Below are 19743 nucleotides of genomic sequence, written 5' to 3' on the forward strand. Positions count from 1 at the left end.
GGAAGCCTATGGTACATATAAACTATCTGCATTCAAGTCACAAATGAGGTTAGGCAAGCCAGGGCAGATTATTAAAATCTTTGGAAAAGGATGAATAGAAAAAAAAGCTGAGACTACTTATGTAAACACTAGAAGGAAGGGGGATGAATCACAGTTGTCTACTTGATATTGATGGTTTAACTGTTGATGATCATTCCCAGGTTGCTGACAAACTGAATAGGTATTTTGCATCTATATTCATGCATGAAGAATTCTTTAGGGAAGGGGATACCGGAAGTTTATTAAACTCTAACAGGGACTAAATGATTTTGTGAGAACTGAGAGGAAAGTGGAAGAGAAATTATGAAGCTAAACATAAAAAGGGCATTTCTGGTGGTTCTGTTCTATCCAGTTATATTAAGGGAGGCAGCAAAGAAGGTAAGCAACCCTTAGCCATAATTATGAGAGCATCTTTGGATTCAGGGGAAGTCTGTGGACAAGAGATGTGTCAATGTATCCCCATTTCACAAAGGAGCATCAAAGGGTGTCATGAGTAATTACAGACCTGTTAGCTTGACTTCTTTTTCAGGGAAAATTATAGGTTCACTTGTTTAAGAATTAATGTGGTCATTCTGCAGTAACTGCATGCATTTTTAAGGGGCAGCCTTATCTGGCCATCTGATTGAATACTGTGGTGCAGAGACAAAGTTGAATTGAAAAAGGAACTGGATGAAAAAAATAATCTTGACACTTGGATTTCAGGAAATTGTTTGACACTGTTGCACATAAAAGACTGCTGTACAAATTGGAGTGGTATGGCATTAAGGGCAACTTATTGCTATGGATAAAGGAATGGTTGAGTAAGGAGAAGACAGAGCATTTATTAATGGACACTGCTCTTTATGGACTAATGTTATTAGTGGAGTTCCACAGGGTTTGGTGCCGAACCTGTTTTGTTTTTTTCTGTTTGGTAATGATATTGATGAAGGCAGCATAAAATCTAAGTTTGCAGATGATATGAAGGTTGGCAGGTACTTAATGACAGTAATTGGGGTGTGCTGTTGCAACAAGATCTAGAAAAATTTAGCAGGTGGGCTGAGTAATGGCAATTGAAGTTTAATTTTGACGAATGATGTATTGCTTATAGGTAGCAGCAATACCAGAATAACATACGAACCGCGTGGTACCCTATTGAGGATATTGGAGGATGAAAATGACTGGGGGCAAATGTGCATTCAAACATGAAAGTCTCTGACCAGTGCAGACAGGCTGCTAGGATAACCTGTTAAACCTAGGATAAAATCTCATCCTAGGATAGCCTAGGATGAGATTTTATACTATATAATGGTTTGAAGACCTCATTTTAGTATCAATGTAAATCTGTTGTTATCGGCAGAGAAGAGCAACAAAATTAGTGATGTGAATGAAAAAGTGCACTTATAAGAGAAACTTAGTTCTGCAAATAGCAGTTTCTGGATGTTGGGCACTTGTAATGTGTAATTGATGTATTAAAGTTGCTTTGAATGGATTGAGCAAGCTCAGTTTTGCTGGCTTCCTTTCTCTTGTTTAGTCTGCACGCATGAGGTGGCATAAATTCAAATTGAGGAGGATGATTGTAGTATAGATATGCAGAAATTAGCTTTATTGGGACAAACAAATTCAGCAAATGACTAGACTGTTAGAAAGGATGGATGGACAGGTGATAGGGAAATTTTTTCCCCCCTTCCCTTTGGCTGATGCTATGTATGTTTGCATTTTTGCATTATTTGGTGATATTTAGAAGTTCCAGATAACAAATAGCCTAAACCTAAAAATAAGCAAGATAGATCCCATGGTGGTGTTTTCAAACTTTGGCAAACTAAATCTAGACTTTAAGTAATATAAGAAATTAAATAACATCTTGTGTTACCTGTAGTATTTTGCCGAATACAAGAAATTGAATGAATAAAATAAAAATAAAAGATTAGATCCCCGAAACATTTTAATTGAAACACCTCGTATGTGAAATATTTGCTTGTTACTTTATCACTCTGCCCACTTAATGTCTAGATTTAGTTTTCTGTAGCTTTTTCTCCTCCCAAGTAACTACAGATAAATAACATCATTGGAGATTTTATCCTTAGATATTACAGATAGTAATATTGTTTTTCTTTATGAAAGAATGGAGAAAAAAATCTTTAACTTTAAAAATGTGTTAGTAAATGTTCTTATTTTTAAAGATATGCAGATTTTCTTAAACATATCTTTTATTGGTCAGTAATTATCTGCATAATAATTAATAATAGTTATTTATGTCTACAGAGGATGATGATGAATTTGAAATGATGCCAACACAACCTGATAAGAATGAACTACAGACTGTACTCAAAGTTCTGAATTCCAAACTAGAAGATTTGACTACTTGTAATGATCTGATTGTCAAACATGGTACTGCACTTCAGCGTTCTTTGACAGAACTTGAACAATTGGAGAATATTCCTGATGCTGTAGGCAAAATTAAAGCAGTGAATGAAAGAGCTACTCTCTTCAGGATTACTTCAAATGCAATGATTAATGTAGGTTTTCCTAATTTTTTTGATAAAAAGTTTTACAATTTTTGTCAATTTTCTTTTATTCAACATTGAAAAATGATTCCTGTTCATTGTTATTTCTTGATCATTTAATAGAACATGATCTAGCCAAGGAGAATGTCTTTGTGTGTTAGGTGCGGAGAGTGTGAAGAAAGGTGCCAACTCATCATTCTGATGGGCATCTCTGAGAGTTTGAGGAGTAGGGAGATGCCCTTGAAGGATTTAAAATCGGGGACCCATCAAGCTCTCAGCTGCCCAACTCAACACCAGAGCTCACTCTTGTGCATCAGGCAACACAGCGGCAATCTTCAAGGCAGAATGCACTTGTCCTACAGGAGCTAGTTATTGTCAGTGACTCAATTGTCCGGAGCAATATGGCCTTAGTTGCTAATGCTCCTAAAAACCAAATAACAACAACAAACAGACTCAATTGTCAGGGAAATATATTGTGCAAAAGGATAGGTGGAATAGGACCAGGGTATGTCTCCCAGGGGCAAAAGTTGACGACATTGTAGAACAGATATCATCTTTTAAGGGTACAAAAGGTGATATTGTTGTACATGTTGGCACTAATGATATTAATAATAAGAGATCTACAGACTTACTTAACAAGTACAGGTCAATGTTGAAAAGAAATTGCGAGTTAGGGTTAAAACTGAGTGTCTACAGTTCTGCCCTGACGCATTAGGAGGGAGCATATGGTGAGAGCCTTGTCAATCAATTTGGCCCTGGAGAGATTGTGCAAGGCTAATCATGGGTAGAATTTTTCTCAGTGTGGTCTGTGCTTGTTAAAAGGGGAGACTGCTTCTACAGGGATAGAATACACTTAAATAGAGATGCAAGAATATTTGCTGATGCTATCGAGGCAGTGTTAGGTGGGTCATAAAACTGCTAGCTTGGGGGAATTTACAGAACAATAGATTAACAGTAGCTGCAAGCAGAGGTGGAAGTGATTCTTGCACTGCTTCTATTGGAATGAGCAGCAGCCCGAAAGCAAGTTGATGGGGATTTCAAGAACTGCTGGAAGTCATCATGAAACAAGTAAATACATGGGCTGTGTTAGGGTAACTGAGAGTAAGAAAAGGTGCATGTATACTTGCATATACACCACTGTTAGGAGTATAGTAAATAAATTTGATGAATTTGAAGTGCTGGTCAAGACATCAAAGGCAAATATTGTTGGGACATCAGAGATGTGGTTCATTGTACTCATCAGAGCTAATTGGGATATCAGAGATGTGTCACACAGTTATAAGGAATGCAGAATTGGAATTTGCGGAGTACATTGTATACAGAAAGGATACACAGGATAGGAAAGGAGGAAGCATTATGCTGTTAGTAGCAATGCATGCAGTTTACATTGGCAGACAGTGCAATGTTGAGTCAGTTTGGTGTGACATAATCATAGGGAAAACAAAAATGAGAGTAGTAATGTGTTATAGGTCTAATGACTCTGATGAGTACAATGAACAACTATACACAGAAATGGAGTGGGCCAGTAAATCAGAATGTCTTATAATGGGGGATTTTAACTTCCCAGGTATTGACTGGAACTTGTGGTTGGTCCCACACACACACAAAAAGATTTTGTGGATTTATTGGATGATTGCTTTCTACAGCAGCAGCATGTTCTAAAGGCAACTGGGGGGGGGGGGGAAATCTGATTACCGGCGGTGATTATTCATGCATTAAGAATTTGCAGATAAAGGAACCACTAGGTTGACAGTGATCACAGTATACTGATGTGGGATTTACTTAAAGATGTAACTACCATCAGGGCTAAATGGAAGTGTTTTTGCTTTTGTAAAGGTGACTACAGTGGTCTCAGATAGTTTTCAAATTTTAAGCTGATGATTTTACCAACAGCAGATTGTAAATAGGAATTGGTATCGTTGGAAGTATTCAAGAAATTAATCTTGGAAGCTACTAGGCTTTTCATACCAAGTAAGAAATATTTTTCAAGGTTTAGGCCTAAATGGATGTCAGATAAACGAATGAGACCCGTGGCAGAGAAGGAAAATGCATGGGATGCATATAAATTATAGGCAACACAGAAGCCTATGGTAGATATAAGCTAGTCTGTAATCAAGTCACAGAGGACTAGGAAAGTGAAGTCAGATTATAAGAAAACTTCGGCAAAGGGTGCAAAGAAAAACAATGAAGCCTTGTTTTCTTATATAAACTCTAGAAGGAAAGGGATGAATCAGATTGGTCCACTTGATATCGATTGTTTGACTGTTGATGATCCTGCTCAGAAGGGCTGACAAACTGAATGAGTATTTTGCATCTACATTCACACCTGAGGAATTCTGTAGGAAAGTGGAGGCCAGAAGCTTATTAAACTCTAACAGGTAGCTGAATGATTTTGTAATAACTGAGTGTAAAGTGGAGGAGAAATTGTTGAAGTGAAACATAAGAAAGGTAACTGGGCTGGATGGGATCTATCCAGTTATATTAAAGGAAGCAGCAAAGGAAATAAGCAAACTCTTATCCATAATTATGAGAGCATCCTTGGACACAGAAGGGGAAATTTAATAATATAAATACCTTTTCTTATTAGGTCAAAAGGGTAACTGCCCCTTATTTCATCCCAGCTGCATATTCCCCTGTACATTTATGACTTAAGAGTTTTACAGAAATAAACTGATAAAATAAATAAGTGTATAGCAGGGAGCAACAGCTTTGTGAATGTCTTCCTCTGTGTGTGAATGTCTCAAAATGATCCATTGATGGATCATTTTGAGACATTCATCGACACTTCCATGAACTACTTTTGTCCCATTAGGGAGAGTAAAACTAACAACTGATACATACTGCCCATTAAACCTGCCAATGCTCTTCTCTAGAGTGTGGGAATAATGACTTTTACTCTTCACACAATACTAATACAAACTAATCTCACATTCCATTATGCTACTAAACTCAGAATTATTATTATCTCCCCTTCCCCCATGATCTAGAAAGACTATGAATGGATACACAAAAAACCATATAGAAACAACCCCCCCCCCACCTCTAAACAATGCACTAACTTTACAAGGAAGTAATATAACTTGCTTGTCATTCTCTCTCTCTCTCTCTCTCTCTCTCTCTCTCTCTCTCTCTCTCTCTCTCTCTCTCTCTCTCTCTCTCTCTCTCTCTCACTCACACATGCATTTGAAATTGTAATAAGCAAATGTATGAACGATATGGTTTGGGACACATGTAACACACTCAGTAGAATAGCTGAATGAAAATAGCTATGTGTAAAGTCCATAAAAATTCACCAAAAGATAGTCTTCTTTCATATGCAGTATTCAAAAATTGATAATTTTAGGTAATATAAAATAAAATGGATATGAAATTGAAACGCAGAATTAATATATTAAACAAAGTGATCACTATCAGCCATGTCTAGCCAGAGTAAGGAACACAGCCAAATACCTGAATATGGCACAAGCCCAATGGAAAAGATGGGCTTTACTCCAATATTCTTGGGGGGGGGGGTTTACACTAATCTTGCATACAGTTACCTGATCAGCAGTGGCTGTTATATAACATACATGTGCTGTTGAACATCAGGCATACCACATAGTAGCATGCAGTGCTCTACAGTTACGATTTCCTGTGTGTGTGTGTGTGTGTGTGTGTGTGTGTGTGTGTGTGTGTGTGTGTGTGTGTGTGTGTGTGTGTGTGTGTGTGTGTTCTCTCTACACTTGATAAGTACAAACTTTTTTATAGTATGTGAAGATTATCAAACAACTTGTGCTGGGGCTGCTGGCCAATCTCCCATCCCTTCCCAGGGGACAGGATTGTGGTTGGCTTTCTCTGACTCAATGACTAAGGCAGTGTTTCTCAACCTTTTCGTTGTTGCAGCACACTAAAATTTGTGCTGCGACATTACAGAGGCTAAAATTTGCAGCACACTACAATCACTATTATACTCAAATATATTATATATGCATTTATAATATATATTTGTAATATATATTGTAAATATCTATAAATAAAATTTATATATATATATCATCATCATCAGCCATTTTCAATCCACTGCAGGATGAAGGCCTCTCCAGCAACGTTCCAGTTCCTTCTGTTTTGAGCACTGGCCATCCATTTACTACTCAAAAACTCATGAATTTCATCTATCCATCTCCGCCTTTGTCTTCCAGGTTTTCTTCTAGCTCCTCTTGGGTACCATTCTGTTATTTTCTTAGTCCATCTGTCATCATGTCTTCGAGCTATGTGTCCTGCCCAAGACCATTTTAGTTCTTTAGTTTTGATAAGAATGTCCTTTACTTGAGTTTGCTGCCTAATCCATGTGTTTCTCTTCTTATCTAACAGTCTGATTCCCAATATAATTCGTTCCATTCTTCGCTGTGTAGTTCTTAGCTTCTCTTCCATTCTTTTGGTGAGTGCCCAATTTTCACTTCCATAAGTCATGGTGGGGAGTATACATTGATTCATTATTTTACGTTTCAGACAAACTGGGATATTGCTCTTCAGTATGTGACTATATTTCCTGAATGCTATCCATCCAAAATTTATTCTTCTCTTGACTTCCAGCCATTTATCATTATTACAGCTAATAACTTGTCCCAGATAAGTATATGACTCCACCTTTTCAATTACTGCTCCTTCAATCATTATTTCCCTTTCCTTGGCATACTTGTTCATCATTACTTTTGTTTTAGCCATATTCATCTTTAGTCCAAAATCCTTACTAATTGTGCATAACTGATTAAGATTTTCCTCCAATTCTTTGGGATTGTGGCTTATGACCACAATGTCATCTGCAAATCGTAAATGGTTTAGGTACCCTCCGTTCACATTGACTCCTTTCTGCGACCAGTCTAATCTTCTGAAAGCTTCCTCAAGGGCAGCAGTAAACAGCTTCGGAGATATTGTGTCTCCTTGTCGAACTCCTTTCTCGATTTTAAATTTGCTACTGTCTTTGTCTAGTCTAATAAAGGATGTAGCACTCTCATATATTTTCTTCAAAATCATAATATATGGAGTACCTATGCCTTGTCTCTTTCCAGTGCCCGAAACATTGCCTTATGCTGTATGGAGTCAAATGCCTTTTCATAATCCACAAATGCCAGGCATAATGGTGTTTTATATTCATTTGCTTTCTCCATTAGCTGTGATATTACGTGAAGGTGATCCGTGGTTGAGAATCCTGTCCTAAAGCCAGCTTGCTCTTTCGGTTGATTCTCATCAAGTATTCTTTCTAATCTGTTAGTAATGACCCTTGTGAACAACTTGTAAATATGGGATAACAAGCTAATTGGTCTATAATTTCCAATTTCTGATTTATCTCCTTTCTTATGTAGCAAAACTATGATTGCATTATTCCACTGCTTAGGCGTCACACCTTTTCTAATGCACTTTGTGAAGAGCCTTGCCAGTTTTTGTGTTATGTCTCTTCCTCCCAATTTTAACAACTCTACAGTAACTTCATCTTCCCCCGGGGCTTTCTGATTCTTCATTTTCTTCAATGCATGTTCTACCTCATCAGGAAGAATATCGGGTATGTCGTATGTGTTGCTACTTTGCAATCCATCTTCCCCACTGCTGGTATCATTCCCTCACTCCTTGTATAATTCTCTATAGTAGTCTTCTGCTATTTGAATTATGCCTTCTCTGCTGTTTATAAGTACACCATCACTATTCTTCAGTTTCAGTATCATTTGTCTTTCTGTATTACTGCTCATGGCTGCTGATTTAAATCCTTTGTTTTCCCTTAATGCTTGTTCTACTTTTCTTGTGTTAAATCTTCTTATGTCCTCTCTGAGTCTCTTTCTAATGGCTTTGCATAACTCAGTATACTCAATTTTCTCCCTGTCAGTGTTTTTCTTGCTCTTCATTTTTCATCTTTGGTTCATCATGACAAGTGTTTCTTGACTAATTTTTTCTTCTTTGGATTTCTGTTTCCCTACAGGTTTCTTGGGCTTTATCACTTTCAGAAAGTTGTAATATTCCTCGTCGATATCTTGGTCCTGAGCAGTCTGCAGAAGCTGAAACTTGTTCTTAAGTTCCAGTACATACTGCTTTTTCTCCTCCTCTGTTATTTCAAAGACCTTTGTATTATTTACTCGAGTCAGTTTTTTCCTTTCCTTTCCTACATCTATATCAAGTGTACATCTTACCATTCTGTGATCATTTCCAACATTTACCTTATTCAGGACGGTAACATCATTCACAATATATCTTCTGTTAGTGAAGATGAAGTCGATTTCATTAGTTGTTAATCCATTTGGACTCTTCCATGTCCACTTTCTGTTCACCCTTTTCTTGAAAAAAGTGTTCATTACTGACAGTCCTTGAGATTCTGCAAATTCCACAAGTCTTTCACCTCTTTTATTTCTTTCACCAATTCCAAAATTTCCTATAGTTCCTCTTTCTGCGCTGTTTTGCCTTTTTCCAACCTTAGCATTGAAGTCCCCCATAATAATAGTGTAGTGGGTTTTCTGCTCATCTAGAAGACTTTCAATTTCAGTGTACATTTCTTCAACCTCTTCATCATCATGGCTCGATGTTGGTGCATAAATCATTATAATCTTTAGCTTGTACCTCTTAGAAATCTTGAGTATTAGTCTTGACACCCTTGGTGATGTACTTTTGAATTCCAAAATGTTGTTTTTAAAATCTTTATGGACCAGAAAACCAACTCCACCTTCACTCCTTTCACTGTTTCCATTGGTGTACAGCAGATTTCCACTTGATAAACTTATAAGTGATTCATTTCTTCTTCTTGTTTCAGCCAAACCGATGATATTTCAATTCACATTTTCTAATTCCTTTTCCAGCTCTAATATCCTGCCTTCACCGATGAGTGATCGTACGTTATAACAGGCCAAGTTCAGTTTCCGTGCATGGCAGCCTGGTCGTACCCAGAGATTCTTAGCACCCTCTGCTTCCACTCTGATCCTCTCGCTGCCGTAAGAGGGAGAGTGAAAGCTGCTGGGGACTGAGGGCCATTTGTATTGTTGTGCTCTCATTGCTGGAGGGTTTGGTCTTTTCCTCTTCACGCTGACCAGGCGTCTTGAAGAGAACCACTCTACACGTTCGTTGCCACCTAAGTGACGTAACAGGGCTTACCATCGAGAAGGTGTGCATGAGTGGATTTTAGGGAGGCAGGCCAACCGGACTTCTCCTAAATCTTCTGTAATAGAGATATTGGATCCATCAGTGTTTTAGGCTGAGTGTCTGATAACACACAGGATACCTGTTCCCCTCTAAACCCTTATATATATATATATATATATATATATATATTCACAAATTGGAAGTTATTTCTGTTGGGTATATTTAATAAACATTTATTATTTGTTTTAAATGCTTTAATATTCTTTTTTGAATATACATGAATTGCATGAAATTTAAAAGAAAATATGTAAAAAATGAACATAATTATATAAATATTAAAAAATATATATATTCATTTATAACATTTTAATCAGTGAGATGGTTGTGTTTGATGGGAGGCACAGTGTTTTAATACGAGGATTTATTGTGAATAGGCTTATTCTCAGCTCTTCTACCAACTTTAGTCTCTCTCTCTCTCTCTCTCTCTCTCTCCCCCCCCCCCCTTTTTATTTAATCTCATTTAAAGCGGAAAATGCCGCCTCCATATCCAGGTGGGCAGGAGCAGCAGTGCGTAGCACACGCTTCTTGATTAGACCGGGGTTCAAGCCCATGACCACTAAATACGGAGGAAGCGGAAAAGTCAGGGAATGGCCACCGCATATCCCCGGAGCAATATGACCCTAGTTGCTAATGCTGCTAAAAACCAAATAACAACAACAAAGCTGAAAACCCTGTTTCACAGTGGGAAGTGGAAAATGGCAATAGAATTCTAATTGCCATTTCTGAAATTCATGGATATTAATTTTTAATTTGCTAATATTAGTGCTATTAAAGTGAATTTCCAGCGACTAGTCACTATGGATCTCAGCCAATTCTTCTTCCTCTTGCAGATTAAGTTCTAACATCGGAATGTTTCTTGTTGCAAATGGGTCTCTTTGCCCACAAATATTTTTTGGTATCAAGGGATGGAAAGTAATGCTCAATTTTTGCCTTTAACAACTCTAATGTTTCACTTATTACATTAATTATTTTTGTATACAGTAAACCCCTTGCAATTCTCGGTTTCGCGTATTCGCGATCACCGATTTATTATAAAATAAAACCTAAAAAAAATGTGAATTTTAAAGCGCCGTGAATATTTTCCGCCATAAAAAAACATGGGCGTAGCTAAAATTATCTTCCCCGGTCAAAACAGCGCCCAGTGGGTGGGGGGGGTGAAAAATTGAGAGCGTGGATGTTTCTCGCTAATTCTTGTTCAGTATGTGTTATGCGCTTGTCATGGAAGGTTTTGTCGTTTGTTTTTAATTTATATGCTTATAAATTGAATAAATTTATCAATTTATAAATTGATATGCTTAAAAAATGATAAATCTACCGTTTAGCAGTGTAAAACAGACTTTTCCGAGTGTGTTAACAGAAGAAAGTGACTTTATTGTGGACAAGTTTTTTCTAACCCCTACAAAATATGGCTACGAATAACAAGAGAAATGTGAAAATATCAAAGATGGTGGGGATGACATTAGCGAATAAAATTGAGTTCTTAGATAAAATTTCTAATGGTGAAAGTGTCTCCTCAGTGGCAAAACATTATAAAATCAGTGAGTCAGCGGTACGATCAATCAAGAAATCGTAAGAAAAAATCCGCCGTGTGTCCGTGAAAACGTGCTAATTGCTTCAAAAATTTGCTCTATAACTTGTGATGCTAAATTAGAAAAAATGGATAAAGCTTTAAATCTGTGGATAGAAGACCGAACTCAAAATAAAATTCCGTTAAGTTCACTCATCATTCGTGAAAAGGCAAAACTCCTTTATCAACACTTTAGCGAAACTGGTGATAGCACTGGCAGATAAGTTTTTTAGCTAGCAAAGGTTGCTGGTTTGAAAGATTTGTTTGAAATTTCTAATAAATATTACATTTGTTTATTATTAAATTGTTTCTTATTTTCATTGTCATATGCTTGCATTTCACTATGTACTGTCTATGTACATAGTCATATTATGAAGGTACATATAATACATACATAGAAAATTTTAGACTAGTTTTAGTTTTTCTTATATATTTCATACTTTGGAACGGAACCACTTTATTACTATGGGAGCCATAACTCAGTATTCGCGACATTTCTCAGGAACGTAACCCCCGCGAATACCTGGGGTTTACTGTAATTCGTTTTGGCAGTCAAGGGAAACATTTATAAATTTTTTTCATTTACATATTTTTTCCCTATACTCAACTTTTCTTTAAAGGCAAACAACTTGTCAGTAGAAGTGAGTAAATTTTCCTCTGGGCCTTGCATACTGATATTTAATTCATTAAGCTGCACAAATAAATCTGCTAGAAAAGCTAATTTATAGCACCAAATTTCATCACTTAAATAATCACAAAATTCTGATTGCTCCAGTGAAAAAAAATGAGCATTTCCTCACTTAACTCGTCCATAACATCTTAATCTGTGAGATGGTTGTGTTTGAAGGGGAGGCACAGTGTTTTAATATGAGGATTTATTGTGGATAGGCTTATCCTCAGCTCGTCTTCTACCAACTTTAGTCTCTCTCTTTTTTTTTTTTTTTATTTAATCTTGTTTAAAGTGGAAAACCCTGTTTTGCACAAGTAGGAAGTGGAAAATGACAATTAAAATTCTAATTGCCATTTCTGAAATTCGTGGATATTCATTTTGAATTTTGCTAATATTAGTGCTATTTAAGTGAATTTCCAGTGACTGGTCACTATGGATCTCAGCTAATTCTTCCTCTTGCAGATTAAGTTCTAACATTGGAAGGTTTCTTGCTGCAAATGGGTCTTTGCCCACAAATTTTTTGGTATCAAGTGATGGAAAATAATGCTCAATTTTTGCCTTTAACACCTCTAATGGTTTGCTTATTACATTAATTATTTTAGCATAATTCATTTTGGCAGTCAAGGGAAACATTTCTAAATTTTTTTCATTTACATATTTTTTCCCTATACTCAACTTTTCTTTAAAGGCAAACAACATGTCAAGTAGAAGTGAATAAATTTTCCTATGGGCCTTGCATACTGATATTTAAATGCGATAATAAATCTGCTAGAAATGCAAATTTACAGCACCAAATTTCATCACTTAAATAATCACAAAATTCTGATTGCTCCAGTGAAAAAAAAAAAGTCAGCATTTCCCCAAGCAATTCGTACATATGCATAATTGCATTTCCTTTTGATAACCACCAAACCTAATTGCATTATTAAAGAGAATTGATCAGATTCCAGTTCCTCGCATAATTTTCCGAAAATACATATTTTTTTTTGTGGTCTAGTTTTGATATAATTGTCCATTTTAACCGCTTGATCAAGTACAAGTTTTAAATTGGGTACAACTGTCTTTGCAACTAGAACTTCTCTGTGTCTAAAACAGTGTGTTGTAATAATATTTGAACTTCTCTGTGTCTAAAATAGTGTGTTGTAAAAATATTTGAATTGTGTTGTTTTACTATGCTTAGTGCTCCTGTCATTGCAGGAGCACTGTTGGTACAAATGCCGACATGACTTCTGTAATATATCAGACTTTTGTAAATAATTATTCATTACTTTGAAAATATCTTGCCCAGTTGTTCTTTCGGTGAGTTCTTTGCAAAAAGAAAAAAAAAAAAAAAAAAGAATAATTGTGTCGTGTTCGATAAACCTGACAAATGCTATTAATTGGGCTTTACCCCTAAAATCTACTTGCAATGCAAACAGTTGGCCAAAATTATTAATATTTCAAACAACTTATTTTTCAATATCATCGGACATTTCTTTTATATGCCTGCTAATTGTGATGTTCGAGAGTGGTAGTCATTATTTTTCCCCCCAGCTTCCTCTCCCAAAATACTTTTTATGATTACCCAACATGCTGGTAAAATCAGACTTTCTGCAGTCAGGTTAGATTTTTTTTTTTTTTTTTGCCACCAGTTTGGCTACTAAATAGATATTTACTAAATAGATATTTAAATAGATATTTAGTAGCCGTATTGTCAGATATTTTAGCCATATTATAAAATTCTGTACTTTGTTTTCTAGTAGAGGCCTTAAGTCTTTTAAAATACTCCACAGTTTTGGATGATAAATTCCCGTGTTTCGTAGAAAAATGCTGTAATTTAATCGGCACCATTGATTCATTCGACCAACAATTTTAAACCGTATACCACACATAAAGGTTGAGGACAATCTTGGGTACCAGTATACGAAAATCCCATCGCCAAATAATCATATTTACTTGTTTTTTTGATGTTGATGGTTGCTCGTTTTTGTTTGTCATTTTCTCCAAGCTTGTTGTTATCAATTTGCCTCTTCTGATTTCCTTTCACTAAAAATTTATCCATCGCTAATAATTTCTATAAAAATTAGTTTCTTCTAGAATGTACTAATACAGTTAATTGAAAATACCTGTTCTATACGAATTAACTGAATATGATGTTTTAGAGATATAAAAACACAGGAAATTTCTTACTAAGCTGCTTACAAGTTGCACTTATACAACTGCAGGGTGTCTGGGAAAGTCTCTGAAATTATAAGAATGGCTGAATAAAGATGAACAGATCTACTACTAGGAATCTAAATGTGAACAGATCTATTACTAGATGTGAATAAATCAAATCATGAATAAAGGATTAAATGTGGACAGATCTAGTACTAGGAATCAAAGCATGATGTCACACCGACCGCTGGAAGGGGCTGGGATCAGTGCAGTGTAAATAAACAAATTTTTTTACTTGAATTAATTTTTATTATAAAACCTAGATTTATTAATTTTTTTTCGTTTGCATTTTCTGCCGTACACCTGAAGCATATCGTGGCACACAGGTTGAGAAACACTGGACTAAGGTAATCCCAACTGAAACCCTTCTCTCATCCCATCTTCCTTTTATACAATGTTTTTTATTATATATATTTATTTATTTTAATTGCAAAGCTTGCACCTGTGGAGCCTCAGGGTTGAGGAGGCAGCCTAGTACAGAGTTCATAAAAATATTGAAGAGACATGAACTAGGTTATTTCTGGTTATTTTCTGCTGGGTGATTGCTAAGTTAAAATTTGTACAACACTAAATATGCAAACCTACAAAACACACACATTACCAGCTTGCAGAGGTACTACAGCATGCAGTAGTATCTTTTTTTTTTTTTTTTTTTTTTTTATGAAAACCCCAAACACGAAAGGTATCAAAACCTTATAGTACCGTGCATGGGTTGAAGGAGAAGTATGGGGGGAGGGGGATACCGGAAACTTTGCTCTAGAGACTAAACATGGGTTTCACCACTTGAAGCCTCCAATAAGCAAAGTGGTGGTATTTCACCGGTTGATGAAAGTCATCTACCACCTGTTGTGGGAAAGTTGTAAACACCAACATTTGTCAGCCAAGAGGATGGTCGTCTCAGTAATGGGATTGACACAGCATCCTCTGTTCTGGTTAAAGGAACTACTGCAGCACGAGATGTGCAGCAATTCTAATCAGATGCAGCAACAGTAATGGGAGGACTGATCAATAATCATGACGTCGCAGCGTGGATCAATGTCGTGCTGGGTTGACCAGAAGTGCTTAGCAATGGCTGAGTGCTCCACATCCGTTAACCGGATAGCTTTCTTCACATTTACAATGTTCCCATGCATTGCAGCTACAACTGCAAGCATTCCCTTCTAACATCTAATTGTTACCTGCACCTGTAGCATGTAGTTCACCATACATGACTGCCATGGCATGCACATTACCTTCTGTTTATTTGTGCATTAATGGTCACAACTAATGAAGGACATCCTCACGTCCAAAAGCTATGTATTACTTTCCTGTATTTTTACCTATGTTTTTTTTGTTCATAGTAAGCATTAAAACATATTTTTTACCTGCAACCTGTTATTTCCTTTCTTTCCGTTTTGCTCTGTGGCACAATAATTTATTGAATGTGAATCCAGAGCACATAGGCCTTTTTGCTTATACAAGATTGGTTTTATGTTGATCTAGATTTTTAATTCATTTACAAAAAACATACTGGAATCGCCAAACTTATTAGTGCTTTTTGATATATTTTTGCTGTCACCATAGTATGGACCCAATGCCAGCATCATAAAAGTAGGATAACTTGCATAGTCAGTTCAGGAAACTTCATTTGTGCATCTTCATTTCTGCCATGCCATGCTATTTCACTGGCTCAAACTAGTCTGGGGGCTAAATGCTGGAATTTAAGGACGGTGGTTAATGATTTCCCAGTCCAAGTTGCTGGCATCATCATAATAAAATTTGCTGTATGTGAATGTGCATTATTCTGTAGAAGAATAATCCACCTTTGACTGTTTTCCCTTTTCTTGCAAACTTCATTGAGAAGCAAGATGTTGTAATATTAATTGTTACACATGGCAGAAAATCTACAAGAATCAATCATCCTAAGTTCCAAAAGACATATGTAATGATTTTGCTCACTGGGATATGTCTTAAATTTTTTTTGATAGTGATCCTCTGTGGTGGTATTTCATACTGGGGCTCTTTGATTCTGGAGAGAAGTAGTTATCTATATTGCCTCACAAGTTACGGTTCACTTCACAAATGAATTTTCTTCTGTTTTAAACCAGTTCAAATGTTCAGTGAAAACAGCAATATATGTACATTCTGGTTGAATGTCAGCATATTGGAGATCCACCATTTTCACACTTCCTTGAACAATGTGTGTTCAAGAATAATTGTTTCCACGCTTTCAACATACTTTTTATGTAGTATCATGTATTGTTTCTGTTTTCCAAAATCAGCTCCTCGGTGCAACAGATGTTTAAACCCTGTGATAGCTGTTGGCTGCATGTGAACAGCTGGCATCTTTGCTGCATTTGGAAAACTTGCCGCACTTTTACCACATTCATCCCCAGGTGGAATGTGGTAAAATAAATGGCCTGGAAAGTGATAATATACTGTATATTAAATTCAAACAGAATCATTATATATTTACTTACAATTAATTAGCATGGTAAAATTAACTGTGAAAGCCTTTGAGGAATGCTCATTATAATTTTAGGCACGTTAGTGTACATGCCAAAGTACATACTGTCTTCGCGGGGCCTCCGTAGCCAGGTGGGAAGGAGCAGCAGTGCGCAGCACACACACTTCTTGATTAGACTGGGGTTCGAGCCCATCACCACCAAATATGGAGGATGCGGAAAGGTCAGGGAATGACACTGCATATTCACGGAGCAATATGGCCTTAGTTGCTAATGCCCCTAAAAACCAGATAACAAATAATAACAAACATACTGTCTTCGCCATATTCATATCCAACTATTCATCTGCATGTAATAACTGTACTCCTAGTGGATGGATTTTTATGGAATTTTATATTGCTTCTTTTTTTTTTTTTTAGACAGCTTTGTTAAGCCACCCCAAATTTTTTTAAAATTGGACCAATACCAATCCAATAGTTATTATTTTTTGTTTGTCCATTCATATGTAATTACTTACTTGGATCCCAGTGGATTGGTTTTTGTGTAATTTTATACAGCACCACACCTCCTATCTAGAAAGCTTTGGACCAGAGATTTTTCCAGATTGTGTCCCTAGCAAGAGAAATTAGAATGTGTGCAAAATAAATAAAGTAATTTAGTGTAATAAGAGCTATTATATGTGCACCTCTGAGACCCCAACCAGACTCCAAAAATATCAACCGCGACGCAACTATCAGCACAGAAAAACATTGTCAAAATTACAAATAGATTAAAAAACGAATGTGAAATACATGAAATAAGAAATCCATCTTCACGTATTTCACATTAGTTTTTTGATCTATTTGTAATTTTGACATAATGTTTTCCTATGCTGATAGTTGTGTCACGGTTGATATTTTTGGAGTCAGGTTGGGGTCTCAACGGTGATTCTGGGCTATTAAATCACTGTCACACTGTCGGTATGGAACACATTAAAATGAATTTTATCAATTTTATTTTTGTCTTTTAATTGTTTTATGTAATGGACTAGGAGAGTTGGAAAAGTAGCCTTCCTATAAAGAGACCAAGGTAATTCCAAGGTGTATTTATTAAATAAATAATTAAAAATCATATATTAAGATTTACTTGATCTAAAAAGTGTTAGTAAATAGAAATTTTATTACCAGTATAATTAAATCATCTAACTAAACAGCAGAATATATAAATAGTTTATTTACAAAATAAAAATAAATACAGGTACATAAAAAAATCCTAAAAATTAAGTGTAGATAAGTATTGAAACATATAATAAAAGATACTAGAACCTCAGTATGGGGAGGTTTGAAAATTTGCCCTCTCAAATATCAATACTTTTTACAAGATATTTCAATATGTATTGTTGCAATGCAACCTCAATATAATACAAGTTGGATATATCTTTGAACACCTTCATTATAGCCTAAAATAAAATTTTAGGCTATAAAATTTTATTCAGTATTGCAGTTATTTTCAAAAATAAATAATTAATGTTAATTAATTGTCTTTTTGCCACCCATCCAACTCTGCTACAACTCCAGTGGTAGCAGAGTTGGATGGGTGGTCCTTCCGAAATCCCTTTCAAAACTCAGTTCCTGAGTTCTGAAAAGAACTTCAGACCAGCAATTACAATATAAAGTTTTAAATAACTTTAAAACGTAACCAAATAAATGCAATGTAAGATTTTAACTAAAAAAAAAAATATATTCCTATTACATTACAGAAAAAAAGCTCTGTTCTTGTCTAAAAAGTACGCCTTATGGAATTCATGTATCCCAGGGCATCTTTACATTATGCCTTTAACAGTTTTTACCATTTTACATGTGATTTCATAGCTTTGAAAAGGATGTTGCGTGCTATTTACAAAGCAGAAATTTATAACAATATATTGCAACAGGTTGCTTGTTCTGATTTCAATGCATACGAAAATATTGCAGGAGGAGGATGCCAAAATGGATGACTGCAGAGCTGGCTGGTGAAATAGACCAGAAAAGGATAGCACAGGACAGTTATAAAGCGATAAAAAGTACTGAAGCTTAAACAGGTACATGTTGATCTGTAATAGTACCACAAATAAGGTCAGGAAGGCCAAGGCTGCGTATGCGAAATCATTGGCTAAGAGAGAGAGAGCAAAGAATGGGGACAAGGAATTTTTCATGTACGTGAATACAGGATCCAAAAAGAGAATCAGATTGGACCCTTATGCACTGGGTGTGGGAAAGTCTTAGATAACCCAGCTGGTAATCAATGGACACTGCTCATCGTGGACTAATGTTATTAGTGGAGTCCCTCAGGGTTCAGTATTGGGATCATTATTGTTTTCTGTATTTATAAATGACTTTTATGATGGTATATCAAGCTTAATGTCCAAGTTTGCAGATGATACAAAGGTTGGTAGGGTTGTCAAGGACACTACTGACACAATGCTGCTGCAACAGGATCTGGAAAGGTTGAGCAGATGGGCTGAGAGGTGGCAAATGAAGTTTAACATTGACAAATGTAAAGTACTACATATGGGAAACAGCAACCCCAGAGCAACGTATCAACTCTGTGGTACTACGCTGACAGTGGTAGAGAATGAAAGGGACCTGGGGGTGGTTGTGCAGGCAGATATGAAGTTCTCTGAGCAGTGCAGACGGGCTGCAAGAGTAGCTCATAGTGTATTGTCAATGATATATAGGAATTTTTCTAGCAGGGATAAGGAGGTGATTATTCCCTTGTATAAGGCAATGGTCAGGCCACACCTAGAGTACTGTATACAGGTCTGGAGGCCTCATTTCAAGAAGGATGTAGAGCTGCTGGAACGAGTACAGAGAAGGGCAACAAGATTAGTGAATGGAACAAAGGGTTGCTCTTACGAAGAAAGGCTTAAGTTTTGCAAATTACAGTGTCTGGGGACTAGGCACCAGCGAGGTGATCTAATAGAGGTGTATAAAGCCTTGAATGGTTTGAGCATGCTCAATGCTGATGGGATTCTTCCTCTTGCTCAGAATAATCACCTGAGAAGGACATAAATTCAAATTGAGGAAAGACAGATGTAGGATAGACGTGCGGAAATTTGCCTTTAGCCATCGGGTGGTTGGTTGGTGGAACAGACTTCCATCCCTTGTCGTGGAAGTTGATAGCCTAAATAAGTTTAAAGCTCAGCTGGATAGGTATTTCGAACGAACA

General features: G+C 36.3%; 1 protein-coding gene across 2 annotated transcripts in view; it reads left to right on the forward strand.

The window, feature by feature from the left end:
• Positions 1-19743, forward strand: part of Osbp (oxysterol binding protein) — a 494514-nt gene that overhangs the window by 151209 nt on the left and 323562 nt on the right. For both annotated transcript variants that reach the window (XM_090374241.1, XM_090374242.1), the window contains one exon: positions 2281-2534. In XM_090374241.1, coding sequence (XP_090230367.1) covers positions 2281-2534 — 254 coding nt within the window. The remainder of the gene's footprint in view (positions 1-2280; positions 2535-19743) is intronic.

The sequence above is a fragment of the Mastigoproctus giganteus genome, chromosome 5 (assembly GCF_048544385.1).
Source record: "Mastigoproctus giganteus isolate SK-2022 chromosome 5, ASM4854438v1, whole genome shotgun sequence".
In the NCBI taxonomy this organism is placed as follows: domain Eukaryota; kingdom Metazoa; phylum Arthropoda; class Arachnida; order Uropygi; family Thelyphonidae; genus Mastigoproctus; species Mastigoproctus giganteus.